The 14,737-nt window shown below is 53.8% G+C and overlaps 1 protein-coding gene across 3 annotated transcripts in view; it reads right to left on the reverse strand.

Annotated features, from left to right (window-relative positions):
* Positions 1-14,737, reverse strand: part of INTS2 (integrator complex subunit 2) — a 280,966-nt gene that overhangs the window by 178,080 nt on the left and 88,149 nt on the right. For all 3 annotated transcript variants that reach the window (XM_078679818.1, XM_078679819.1, XM_078679820.1), the window contains 2 exons: positions 10,176-10,247; positions 9,986-10,100 (listed from right to left, as the gene is read on the reverse strand). In XM_078679818.1, the coding sequence (XP_078535944.1) occupies positions 9,986-10,100; positions 10,176-10,247 (187 nt within the window). The remainder of the gene's footprint in view (positions 1-9,985; positions 10,101-10,175; positions 10,248-14,737) is intronic.

Consider the following 14,737-nt stretch of genomic DNA (forward strand, 5'->3'; position numbering starts at 1 on the left):
GTGCTGCACTACAGTCTAGCAGCCATGTAAATGACGGGGCCTGAGCGAACTTCGCACCTCAGATCTGTCCTGTCCTGCAGTCAGGTCGCCACACTAGGACAGGACAGGCCCAGGAACAATTAATAAAGGCAATGCCGCCCGCCTGCAATTTTATTTCCGAGCAGCCGGGGCCGGCCAACTCGAGGGAACTGGTGAAAGACAGGGCCCAGCTCTGCTGCATCATGCAGTCACAGGAGATCGCGGTCCGGTGAGATGGCCGGTCCTAACCGGTATAGAGAGTCACGCTGGGACGGCTCAGTAAGCATGGGGCAGAGAGGAAGAACAGAGCAAGCCGAGAGGATTTATTCATTTCCTGTTTTCCCCCCCGAAGGTTGGTGTGACAGCTTCTCTCTATTAAGTAGAGCAGAGAGTTTATATGCATACTGCAAAGAAAGTCAACAGCATATTGTATTGTAATGAACTGTATTATAGGTAGATAGCTCAGTGGGTTGCTGCTTTTGTCACAGAGAACCCGTTGATTTTTGTGGTTCAGCCGCACCTGAAGCTGAGGTTGGGTTGGAGGTTGCTAATTATTTAAAAAAATTGCTTTAAAAGCACCTGCTACGGAGTTCGAATTTCTTATTGCTGAAATCAGTGTGATTTCTGAAATTTGTCTGTTTTCATGGACTTCATTGCATGATTTGGCCACAAGAAGTGTAGGTCTGTCATGCATTTAGTTGTTAAATGTCTTTTGTAAATCCACCGAATCTATGAAAATGTCACACATAAGCAATCTGAAACATTAGCAGCTATGCTCAAATAAATGTCATTTCTGACATTTATATGATTCCCTCGTCTTTTACTGCTTGATTTTGCTAGCGAGAAAGTGTCACTCATAGTCGTTGAAATGTCACTCATAATTACCCCTGAAATTATGAAAATGTCACTCATAGCAATCTGAAACCTTGGCAGCTATGGTGGCTTGCCGAGTTCACACCGGAGGTGAGAAGCCGTGATCAGCCGTGCAGCGGAGACCCCCGCTGTCCATCGCTGCAAGCGGGCTCTGTGATGTGATGCGAAGGCGGGCCTGTGGAGGTGACGAGACCCTGGCGGCAACAACCTGATCTGCGCTCTGGGACACCAGCGGCGGGCGTCCCCACAAGCGGTGGGTGCCTACAGCCTGAGGCGCCGCTGTTGAATGAGTGTCAGAGGGCTACTGCGAGCTAGGTGCGCGGCGGGGCGCAGGAAGGGAAGGAGCGCCCGGGGCCATGTTAATCGCTCTGGCGGCCTGGCACTTCTGGAAGCGGGCTAGGCCTGGGCCCTGAGTCGGCCCTGATTGCGCCCAAACAACGGCGAACCACCAAGCGCCATAGGCAGGAGGCAGACGTGTGGTGCCTGCCCTGCAACACAGCGCCTGCCGACGGCCCTGTGGAGAGCGGTCCGGCGCACAAAGGAAGCGAGAGATTAGCGGCGAAGCACTTCATTCAACCAGTAAGTAGGGACCCCCTTTGGCACTGGGCAGAACACCACGGGAGCGGCATCAGAGTCATTGGGAGTGGCTGTGCCTGGGGTGCCGAGCGGAAATGAGGAACTGAGATAAATGTGGCCGGGAATGTTTGCTGCCAGAGCCTAAGAAGCTGGGAATCGGAGGCCTGAGGTACGAGCGCCATTTTGTGAACAGCGCCTGCACACCAAGGGGACGGCCTCAGTCACTCAGAGGTACTGCAGGGATGCTGTTCCTGGGGCCCCAGCTCCCTGGGAGTGGATGCCTGCTGAGAGTGCTTGGAAAAGCAGCGCGGAGCTTACCGGAGCGGTGCGGGCGGCAGAGCTGCGCCCTGGGTGAGGGAGGAGGTGCCCGGGCATCCCCGTGCGGGAAACGGAACACAGACCACATGGCTGAGCTGTGTTTGACGGGAGCCGCAGAGCGGCCCCCGGTGTGGAAAGTTGGGTTATTCCTGGGTGTTGCACAGGGAAGGTGCGCTGCCAACTAAACAACCCCGAGAGCCAGTGGACGCTACGGAGCGGCTAGCTCCCTGACAGTGACGGCGATCATTCAGGAAGGGATCTACCCCCACCACCACCCCTCCCCGCCCCCACAACTTTTTTTTTTTAGCTGGCAGCGTTGCCGCGGGATTGTTGCAGCAGATCTCCCTTTCAACACAAAACAGGGAGCATGGACTCTGCTGGCTCGTAGCCGATCGGACTTGTACGAACCAGCGACCGCCAGCGGATGCCAATGGCGCAACAGCTAGTCATGGGCCGGCTGCGGGACAAAGCACAAAACGGGCAGCCGAGGGCAGACAGTTTGGGACCTTCGCTGGGGCGTCAGAGTGGAAGCATGGAGCCCCAAGCAGCGGCTCTCGCGGCCAAAATGGACACTGTACTAGCAGCGGTAGAACGGATTGGACCACCCTGGAGCAAACAAAGGAGTCCTTAGAATCAAGGATCGACAAAGTCACATTGGATTTTACCCTTCTCCATGCTGATCATCGTAAGCTAGCGGAGTCGGTTGCTTTGCAAAGCCAGACACTCCAGGAGATCCAACCTGTGGTGCAAAATCACACTATAGCGCTCCAAGATATAATTGACCGAGTTCACGCACTGGAAGATCGTATAGAGGATACGGAAGGGTGCTCTCGGCGCAACAATGTTCGTGTGGTGGGCCTACCGGAGGGCGAGGAGGGCAGAAATCCGGAGCAGTACGTCGAAAAATGGTTGCGTGACCTCCTGCCCCTGGGGGTGCTATCGCCACAGTTTGTGGTTGAGAGGGCGCACAGAGTGCCGGCGCAGAAGCCAAGGCCAGGACCTCGACCCCACCCTTTCCTTTTCAGACTCCTCAACTATAGGGACAGAGATGTGGTGCTCCGCGAAACCAGGAAACGTGGCGACCTCACTGTGGGAAATGGTCAGATGATGTTCTTCCCAGACTACACAGCAGCGGTTCCGAGATGGAGAAGCACCTACATGGCTCTCGTGGCCAAAATGGACACTGTGCTAGCAGCTGTAGAAAGTATTGGCACCACCCTGGAGCAAACAAAGGAGTCCTTAGAATCAAGGATCGACAAAGTCACATCAGATTTTTACCCTTCTCCATGCTGATTATCGTAAGCTAGCGGAGTCGGTTGCTTTGCAAAGCCAGACACTCCAGGGGATCCAACCTGTGGTGCAAAATCACACTATAACGCTCCAAGATATGATTGACCGAGTTCACGTACTGGAAGATCGTATAGAGGATGCGGAAGGGCGCTCTCGGCGCAACAATGTTCGTGTGATGGGCCTACCGGAGGGCGAGGAGGGCAGAAATCCGGAGCAGTACGTCGAGAATTGGTTGCGTGACCTCCTGCCCCCGGTGGTGCTATCGCCGCAGTTTGTGGTTGAGAGGGCGCACAGAGTGCTGGCGCAGAAGCCAAGGCCGGGACCTCGACCCTGCCCTTTCCTTTTCAGACTCCTCAACTATCGGGACAGAGATGTGGTGCTCCGCGAAACGAGGAAACTTGGCGACCTCACTGTGGGAAATGGTCAGGTGACGTTCTTCCCAGACTACACAGCAGCGGTTCAGAGACGGAGAAGCACCCACATGGCGATGAAGCATCAATTGCGGGATCTGGAGTTGCCCTATTCTTTGCTGTTCCCGTCCCGCCTTAGGGTGGTCTCGAAGGAGGGGACCCGTTTCTTTGATGCCCCATCAGACAATTGGGACTGGCTAGAGGAGACGGGGCAGTGGAAAGGACCAAGACCCTCAGGCCCGGAGGATGGTGGCTGGCAGGAGAGGAGATCGAGAAGGTGTAGGCGGAGGGGGGCCCGCCGAGATGCTGGGCCGGGCCCAGTTGCGCCCAGTCCGGAGAAGATACGACTGGAACGACAGTAAGCTCTGGAGGCGGTGGCGGCCTTTGGGACAGTGAGCAGCCACAGCCGAGTGGAGACCCACGGACGCAGCGACCCAGGCACCAGCGGATCATCATCCCCCTCCACTGTGTTCTCTGAAGACCTGAACATGCCAGTGGTGACGCCTCAGACGGATGACCAGATCATGTGACCGAGGGGTGCTGAACTGTATCTTTTCGCGACTTATGCGCATGTGTACATTGCACACTGTTCCCCCCCCCCTCTTTTTACCAGTTCCCATACATGCTGTTGAAATGTGCCATGTGCTAGCAGCACTTTAACTGTTCATTGTAGCTCATGTGCGAGACTGTGAGAGGCCTTGCAAGATGGGAGATGAGACGCGCCTAGCGGAGGTAGCGGTCGCCGGATCATGTAGCTATGGCCCACGCCGTTCATGCGTGATTGACCAGCCTATGACTCATCGCACACCTCTAGAGAGTACGGGAAGATTGAGACAGGGGCGTAGAGCAGTCTAGTTGCCAACATAACGCACACCCCACTAGCCACTTCACTGGACTAGCTCATAAAAAAGCAATGGTTAGCAGTATAGCTAACTGTAAAAAAGGCCTAGGCCCATTTTTCTTTTGCAACCCATAACCTTCATTATGTAAAAAAGGACCAAACTTTTCTCTTAGCCAATCAGAGGCACTCACCCTCTAGAACCCTCCTGAGAGAACCTCTTTCCCCTCAGATTTTCGGGCACTTGTGCTATAATACTTTCCGTACCCAATCCGAGGTGAGCCTCTCAGGGGAGGAGGGTGGGAGTATGTGAATCTATGAAAGCTTCCAATACTGGAGAAATACAGGTACAGCTATACTGCTAACCATTGCATTTTTATGTACCGGAGACTCCCGTCTCGACGACGGGGAAATGATTCAGGTATGTGAATCTATGAAAGTTCCAATACTGGAGTAATGTCGTGACTTGGAACATACGTGGCATGCACACACCATCGAAACGCTATTCCGTCTTTTCCTACCTACAACGACATGCTGTGGGGATTGCCCTCTTGCGGGAGACCCACATGACCCAGACAGAGCTTGACAAACTACGCAGACGCTGGAAGGGGCGACTTTATGGCACGGTCTTCTCAAGGCATGCGCGCGGAACCCTGATCTGGGTAAGGGCAGGCACCCCTTTTATATGTGAGGCAGTGAAAGTGGACCGTGACAGTCAGTATTCCCTAGTAAAAGGGAAACTGAATGGCCAGGAGGTATTACTAGGATCACTTTATGCCCCGAACGTAGATCAGCAATCCTTTCTAGCGAAGATGACCCAGGTCCTCCACCCTTATGTTTGACTCCCCTGGTTGCTTGGCGGGGATTTTAACATGGTACTAGACGTGCATCTGGACAGGTCATTTCCCTTCCTCCGAGCAGCAGCGGTAGCATCCAATGCGCAGGCGTTCAGGGATTGGCCCTACACTGGGCGTTACAGGATCTATTGCGCACACTACACCCAGAAGACAGACTCTACTCTTACTATTCCGCAGTCCACGATTTGCATGTCCGATTGGACAGGATAGTGGGTTCCCAATCTCTGCTCCCACTCATTACACAAGCGGAGTACCTGGGCAGAACACACACCGATCATCCTGTGGCTTCGGATCAGCTGGGAGGCGCACACCCACCTATCCCCACGTGAAGGTTACAACCTACTGCGCTAGAGGATTCCGAATTTCACTCATCTCTGGGCACAGCCATCCTCCCGTATTTTGATGTTAATGAGGGGACAGCGAGTAACACCATGGTAGAATGGGATGCACACAAGGTGGCTGTCCGGGGGCACTGCATGGGAGCCACATGGAACATACGCAGGACACTTTCCGCCTCCCTGACACGCCTGGAGGATGAGTTCCTGCGCTATAAGCAGGAAAAGGGGGGGGGTATACACAAACTGGGGGAATCTTCGCACTCGACACGCGGAGCTTCTGGAGAAGCTGTGGTGCCACAACTATGCTGCACAAATGGCCAGAACACATGCCAAGTTAGACAGAGCAGGCCGACTACTGGCCTGCTTGATAAAACAAGAGGGACGTGGTGCCCCAATAGGAGCTCTCCGCACAGCAGGGGGAGAGATGGTGTATGCACAGCATGAAATCCACCGTGCCCTTACAGAACACTATGCGCAGCTATACAGATCCCGGGGTATCGGCCCCCAACATAACTTGGAGGGGTTTTTGGATTCTGTCCAGCTGCCCACGGCCTCCGAGGAACAGAAGGAGACGCTCAATGCACCTATCTCGTTGGAGAGGGTTGGGGAAGCAATCCAGTCCATGGCATCCGGGAAGACCCCGGGACCGGACGGCCTACCCGCCGAATATTATAAAGCGTATCGGGAAACCCTGACGCCTTTGCTGCACAAGATATACACCGAAGCAACATAGGAAGGGTTTCGGCCACCCTCCATGCTGGAGGCGTTCCTGGTTTCTTTACCCAAGCCGGACAGAGACCTCATGGCCCTGGGCTCCTATAGGCCTCTAGCGATGCTCAACGTGGACTACAAGGTATTTGCCAAGGTGCTAGCGGAAAGACTGGCGCAGGTGGTCCCCTACTTAATTCACACGGACCAGAACGGGTTTGTCCCAGCGAGATCTAAGTCATTGAAACTCAGGAGATACTTTAGGGTGTCGGCTGAGGCCGCGTGGGAATGGCCCAGGGCAGGGAGCCTAAAGCTAGACCTGGAGAAGGCGTTTGACTGCCTAGAATGGGGTTACCTATCCGCGGTGCGACGCGATACGGGCTGGACATAGGGTTCCTACACATGGTTGACTTACTATATAGGAGTCCTACGGTTCGGGTGCGACTGGGCCCCTACATTTCAGACCCGGTGGCGGTGGGCCGGGGCATCCGGCAGGGGTGCCCTCTGTCCCCGCTCTGTTGGCGCTAGCGATCGAGCCCCTGGCTATAGCTATACGTGGGACCCTTGGCGATGGTATCCCGATGGGAGACGCAGTCCATCAGGTATCGCTCTATGCTGACGACCTGTTGGTTTTCATGCAAGATGTGGGAAGCTTACCCGCACAGCTGGCACAGCTGCTGCACACATTTGCTGCCATCTCGGGTCTCTGAGTAAACGTGGGTAAATCCTGCCTTTATGCTTTCAGGGAAGGAACCGAAGACTCGGGATATCATCTCGAGGGTACGCGAGTCCAATGGAAAGAGGACACCTTCCGGTATCTGGGGATACAGATATATCGTAGCCCAGCCGACCTGTTCGACGAGAATCTTGGGAGGGTGGTGGCGGCCATCAGGTCGCAGATACGCTTCTGGAGCACACTCCCGCTGATTACTACGGGCAGAGTGGCGCTTGCTAAAATGGTCATGCTTCCCCGCCTTCTATACTATTTTGTCAACTTCCCATTATTTATTCCGGCTTCCTTTTTTACCATGCTCAATAAACTATTGCGGGACTTTATCTGGGGCGCCTCTAGGCACAGACTGGCGCTGACGAAGTTATTCTTGCCGACAGACCGTGGGGGCTTGGCTGCCCCTTGTTTTGAGCATTACTATCTAGCCGTGCAGCTCCAGTGGGTTGCTCCTTGGCTGGCAGATAGAGGAAGGGATGACACAGCCACGGCAATGCCGCCATACTCCCAAGAGCGCATCACCAAGCTCTTCCAACCCATGGCAAAAACCGAGCGCCCGGGCCCGCTCCTCTTGGGAGTGGCATACAAGTGCTACCGAAGAGCCTAGTACCTTACCTGCGGCACGGTCCTTTATGCATCTGCTATACCCTTGGAGGGCTCGCCCAGCGGGGAGGGGGTGCTCACGTCTTCCATGCTCGCGGAGTGGCGAGAGGCCGTCATTTACACACTCGGTGACTTATACAGGGAAGGGGGGTCACGGCATACGAGACATTGGTAACAGAGATGGGGCTCCCCCCCGGGGGGTTCTTGATGCACCGTTCCCCGATAGCACAACTGACGGCCAGATGGGGAGATGTGGCTACGGAGCCCCGGCAACATTTAACCATACAGTATCTCCATGTCATAGGAAGGGGCAGACATTTGGTTCGCTGGTTTACGGCGTCCTTGCGGGAACATGTGGCAATCAGTTTAGACCCCCTCAGAGGCAAGTGGGAGCTGGATCTGGGGTGGTCACTAGCAGATGAGGAATGGGAAAAGGTACTTAAAAGTCCGATCCGAGTCCCCAGAAACATGCGATTTCGCCAGATACAACTTTTCATTGTCCATAGGGCCTACCTCACGCCCGAGTTGATCAACAAGTATTTTTGTCGAGTTGATGCACTCTGCCCCAGGTGTAACGAGCAAGGGGCGGGATTCATACACTTGCTTTGGAGCTGTCACGGGCTGGGTACCTACTGGCGAACAGTTAGCGAGCTGCTATGGAGCTGCACGGGCTGAACCATACCCTTTGACTGGCCTGAGTACATCCTACACCTTTTTAGGAGATCACCCCCAAAGATAAGGTGACATACCGCTTTTTGGACCTGGGGCTGGTGGTAGCAAAGCGCCTCCTTACCAGGACGTGGAAGACGCACGACCCGCCATGTGCACGGGCATGGACTTCCTCATTCCAGGCGTGGGCCATGTCAGAGTGGACCGCCATACGCAGAGAGGAAATGATGGGGCTCCGGAAGGAACCCATAGCGGCACACTGGGAGAAAATGCTTAGTACATTACAGCAGACAGACAGGGAGAGGGGCACGGGGTATGTGGAGGGGATGGAAAACACACGTGGGGATGGGCGCATGCCACAAGCCGTTCTCCTGCCAGGGATAGTCCGCGATGTTTAACCCCTGCTCCACTAAAGCACAAATACAACCAAGCCAGAGTAGTCACAGATGAGGGGTGCGCGCAGTATTACGCGTGGGCATAGGGTTGGGGCCCGGGAGGGGGGAGGACAGAAGGGGAGTCGGAGTCTTTGTGAGGGTTTTTGGTGCCACAGTTAATGTTTTTCTGTTTTAATGTATACCATCTGTTTGCAAGCCCAAGATGAAAGGTCAGCCCTGAACTATGCGGACTATTGAACGGCTAACGCTCCGGCTCTTTGGACAGCCTAGGAGTCTGCAACCGGGCGGGCAATCTACAGTTCAGACCATTTTAGATGAACACCTTATGCATTATTCAGTACACAGTTTGAATACTTGCGCCATTGTATGACACTGTGCTAATGCACTTACGATAGTCATGTATCTACCATCAAGCTATTGTGAGTGTTGTTTGTAATGTGAAGAGTAACTCTAAAATAACTATAAAAACAGATTTGACAAAGAAAATAGTATTTATTTAGCTGGCTTAATAATAAAAATGGTTCTCAATCTTGTTGCTTGTGAAATTATGAGAAAACAACAATTGATGGACAGAATGCAGAACAATGTCATACATTCACCCCAGTACAGAGATCTGGGCCTAAATCCATTGTTTTTTTGTACTCCACACCACCCCAGGTCAGACATGGCCATATGCAAATCAGCCTTGACCGTGTGCCTCATGGGAACAGTCCAGCCCGAACTGCCAAGCCATGTCTTTCCTGGACCGGAATCAAGCATCCAAGGACCGGTTTCTGGCTATCAGCCGTCATCAGCCTGGATAGCTTGACTCCAGTGGTGTGGAGAGCATGGGACTCACGTCTGAGCATACCCATCCCACTCGGGGTGACAAATGCACTGGGGTGGCTGAGTGAGCTAAAGAATGGTGATGGATGAAACCCAGATCAGTTGACTGGGGGTGAGTGTTTGATTTGCTCAAACGCTCCGTCCATCACCCCCTTTTGTATCGCTTTGTTCGCCCTAAGTGTGGCAGGGTATGCTCAGACGTGAGTCCCTTGCTCACTTGGCCACTGGATTCAAGATAGCCTGGCTGATGAGGATTATGAATCCGAAACCGGTCCTCGGATGCTTGTTTCCGGTCCAGGGAAGACATGGCTTGGCAGTTCGGGCTGGACGGTTCCCATGAGGCACAGGGTCAGACTGATTTGCATATGGCCATGTCTGAACTGGGGTGGCTGAGTGAGCTAAAGAATGGTGATGGATTAAACCCAGATCAGTTGACTGGGGGTGAGTGTTTGATTTGCTCAAACGCTCCGTCGATCACCCCCTTTTGTATCGCTTTGTGAAATTATGAGAGCAGCTATTATGAATAAGTTTAGAAATTACCTTCATCCCCAAAGTAGAGCAGACCAATTCGATGATAGCACTAAGTTGGTTGCTATGGAAATACATAGCAACCAGGAGCAGCATCTCACCAAAGGAAGCAGATACTCCAGCAGTACTGTGGAAACAGAAAACAATGAGTTCCAACATTGTCTAAGCAGTAATGTAGCCTACTATATAAACACTGGCTCACCTTTCAAAATATGCTTCTTCTTTTATCATCCAACTCAGCCACATTACCATTAGCTGTTCCTGCTCCGGTGTGCTGAATAAAGCAATTGAAAATACAAATGAATATGTAGAAACATTTTATCTTTATCACACAATATGAATGAGAGCACATTATTATCTTAAATGACTAAAATTTCGTCTAGAATGTAGCCAAATGCATTATACAATAGTTATTACTGAAAAGTTGGATTTTTTCTGACATGTAAGGTTCTTCTCTGTTTTATTGTTCAACCCAATGAATACCAGAAATCTATATCCTACCAAACAGACTTGTTCTGGGAAAAAAGTTTAAATATAAATTAAAATAGTATTTTTCCCAAATGTCAAAAGGTCCTACATAGATTTCAATTGACATTCACAAATTTACAGTTCTTGCTTTTCAAAAGTATATTGTCCATTGTCACTTTAAAAGTCCATATAAGAAAGGTATTGATCTGTTATCCGCTGAGCCTCTTACCAGGCTAGGTCGCCCCCACGCTCCGCTGCCTGCCAGATTGCCTGCCTGCTTCCTGCTGCCGCTTAGGACGACCCAGCCGCCACTGAGCCGCCCACCGCCAGTCTCGTCCCGCCGCTGCCTCCCTGTGGCCCCGCCCCCCCTCCAGCTCATTCGCGCCCCGCTCCCGCCACCCAGCTGCTCCTCCCTCCCGGCTCCTTACTTATGACGCCCACGCGTATGGGCAGCGGGCGCGCCAAAGGCAAGCCCGTCTACGCCCGTCCGCGCCTGGACCGCGCCAGGACCCCTGGCCCCCGAAGATACCAGCCCACACGACGGACTTACGACGCTGCCACCCTCAACGCACTCAATGCCGGATGGAACCCCGCCTGCTACCGAGCCACCCCGAAACGCACCCAGGGACCCTTCACCTGCCAAGCCTGCAAGTTCACCTGCCTCCGGACCTGCACCGCACCCGCCAAGCCGAGCACCAGCAGCAACCACCTCAAGTGCATTCTGCTCAACACCCGCTCCGTCCACAGGCACGCCGTGGAACTGTGGAACTGTGGAACTCTGGAACTCTGGAACCTGCTCGACACATCACCACCAGACGTCGCCTTCCTCACGGAAACCTGGATGAACGCCTCCTCAGCACCCGACATCGCCATAGCCATCCCGGACGGATACAAGATCACCCGGAGGGACCGCGCCAACCAGACGGGAGGAGGCATCGCCATCGTACACAAGAACACCATCCGCATCTCGACCAACTCCGACGACACCCTCACCGCCGCCGAGCACCTCCACTTCCAGATACACACCGACCCCAAGACGACCCTCAGAGGCACCCTCATCTACAGACCCCCAGGACCACGCACACAATTCAGCGGAGACATCGCAGACTTCATCAGCCCGCACGCCCTCGCCTCCTCGGACTACATCCTCCTAGGCGACCTCAACTTCCACCTGGAAAACAACAATGACAGCAACACCACCACCCTGCTGGACAACCTCGCCAACCTCGGACTCAAGCAACTGGTGAACACCCCAACCCACTACGCCGGCCAGACGCTTGACCCCGTCTTCTCCTCCAGCAAGCACATCTCTTTCAGCCACTCCACCAGACTTAATTGGACCGATCACAGCTGCGTCCACTTCAGCTTCAGGAGAAACACGACCCATCACCACCCACAACAGGCTCATCGCCGGAGCTGGAGCAAGATCACCGCCGAGCAGCTCACCACCTCCCTCCGCCAGAACCCTCCCGCCAGCACTACGGACCCCAACGAAGCAGCCAGCAACCTCACACAGTGGCTGACCGCCTGCGCCGACAACCTCGCACCACTAAAGAACCCTCCCAGCAGGCCCGGCAGCAAGAAAGCCCCATGGTTCACCAAAGAACTCAAGGACTCCAAGAAGAACTGCCGCACCCTCGAGAAAGCCTGGCGCCGCGACCAGACCTCAGACAACATGACCGCCCTCAAGCACGCCACCCGCAAGCACCACCAGCTGATCCGCACCACCAAGAAGACCGCATTCAAAGAACGACTGGACAACAACGCCCACAACAGCAAGGAACTCTTCAGCATCGTCAAAGAGCTCTCCAACCCCAGCGCCGGAAACAACGACATCACTCCCTCGCAAGACCTCTGCGACTCACTCGCCTCGTTCTTCCACAAGATCGCCGACATACACAACAGCTTCGGCAAACCAACCACGCACCCAACCGCCGAACCAACGCCCCCCACCACCACCCTCTGCAACTGGACCCCGGTCAGCACCGAAGACACCACCCGCACGATGAACACCATCCACTCCGGATCACCAACCGACCCCTGCCCCCACCACGTCTTCAAACAAGGCCGACTCCATCATCGCACCCCAACTCCGGGACATCATCAACACCTCCTTCCACACCGCCACCTTCCCGGAGAGCTGGAAGCACGCCGAGCTCAGCGCCCTCCTGATGAAACCAACAGCGGACCCCACCGACCTCAAGAACTTCCGCCCCATCTCGCTCCTCCCTTTTCCTGCCAAAGTCATCGAGAAGACCGTCAACAGACAGCTCGCCGCCTTCGTCGAGACAAATGGATCCCTCGACCCCTCGCAGTCCGGTTTCCGAGCCAACCACAGCACCGAGACCGCCCTGATCGCAGCCACCGATGACATCAGATCCCTGCTCGACAACGGGGAAACAGCGGCCCTCATCTTCCTGGACCTCTCCACAGCATTCAACACTGTCTGCCACCGCACCCTAGTACAGCGCCTCAGCAACATCGGAATCCAAGAGAAGGCACTGGAGTGGCTCATCTCGTTCCTCGCCGGAAGATCCCAGAGAGTCTGCCTCCCCCGTTCAGATCCGAGGCCACCGAAGTCCTTTGCGGCGTACCACAAGGATCATCACTCAGCCCAACCCTCTTCAACGTCTACATGAGCCCCCTCGCAGCCATCGCACGCCAACAACCTCAACATCTCCTACGCCGACGATACCCAGCTGATCTTCTCCCTCACCGATGAGCCCGCCACCGCCAGAACCAGCCTACACGAAGGGATGAAAGACGTCGCCAAGTGGATAAAGAACAGCCGCCTGAAACTGAACTCAGACAAGACGGAAGTCCTCATCCTGGGATCATCACCCTCTGCCTGGGACGACTCCTGGTGGCCCCCTGCCCTGGGCACCACTCCCAAGGCAACGGACCACGCACGCAACCTGGGCTTCATCCTAGACTCTTCCCTCTCGATGACCAGACAAGTCAATGCCATCTCCTCATCATGCTTCAACACCCTGCACATGCTCCGTAAGATCTTCCGTTGGATCCCCACCGAGATCAGGAAGACCGTCACCCAGGTTCTCGTCACCAGCCGACTGGACTACGGGAACACCCTCTACGCCGGAACCACAGCCAAACTTCAGAAAAGACTCCAACGCATCCAGAACGCCTCCGCACGACTCGTCCTGGACATCCCCCGACACAGCCACATCTCCGGCCACCTGAGACACCTGCACTGGCTCCCCGTCAGCAAGAGGATCACGTTCAGGCTCCTCACCCACGCACACAAGGCTCTCCATGACCTGGGCCCCAAGTACCTCAATGACCGACTGACCTTCTACACGCCCACCCGCCAGCTACGATCGACCAGCCTCGCCCTCACCGCCGTACCAAGCATCCGCAGAGCCACCGCCGGAGGAAGATCCTTCTCCTACCTGGCAGCCAAGACTTGGAACTCCATCCCCATCCACCTTCAGCTGACCCAGGACCATCTTTCCTTCAAGAAGCAACTCAAGACCTGGCTGTTCGAGCAGTAACGGACCCCTCTCCCCCAGCGCCTTGAGACCCTTCCAGGTGAGTAGCGCGCTGTACAAATGTTATGATTGATTGATTGACTGTAATATACGACGTGTTGATCAATTCCAAACTGACACAGCCAGCCAACATGTTTTGCGGTTGAAAAACCTTACTTCAGAGCTCAAAGCAAGTTTCCAAGGTTTAAGAAAAGATTGTGTGGCGATGGGTGCCTTTAAATCGAGTGTCTTTGTCTTTTATTCCTAGTCATACATTACCACGTGTTTACAAGGTTTTGCATATCCAAATGACATTTGCCATACATCCTATTTGGTTCACAGTCTATTCCACTTTGACGGAAACTCATGTACTTAAAAGATATGAAGTTCCAAATTGTATGTCTGTCAAGACGGCTTTACCTGGACTTGAAAATTACTTCAACTTCTCCCCAAGAAAACATCTGTTAGGCATCTTAAAACATGCAAGTCATCTTAAGGTGATTGTACTTTTTCTATTTCTGAATAAAGTATCAATCAAAATACAATACATGCAAATTATACGAGGCATGGTTTTGAATAGTGCATAGTGCATCATCTTGGCGCTGGTTGGGGGTCTCTCAGAGATTGATTATAGGTTATCCCCATTTTGATTACCCTTTTAAGTCTCTTTCTCTCTCCCCTGTTCTACTGCATCTTTAAGAAACTGGATTCTCGCTAACATTTTCCATTTGCTCCTCCTAAATTATATCAGCAGGCTCGGAGATGTCGCCAAAGTAGGTTTGGTATTGTGACCTTCTACTAACCCATG

This window comes from Lissotriton helveticus, chromosome 3_1 (assembly GCF_964261635.1).
Source record: "Lissotriton helveticus chromosome 3_1, aLisHel1.1, whole genome shotgun sequence".
In the NCBI taxonomy this organism is placed as follows: Eukaryota; Metazoa; Chordata; class Amphibia; order Caudata; family Salamandridae; genus Lissotriton; species Lissotriton helveticus.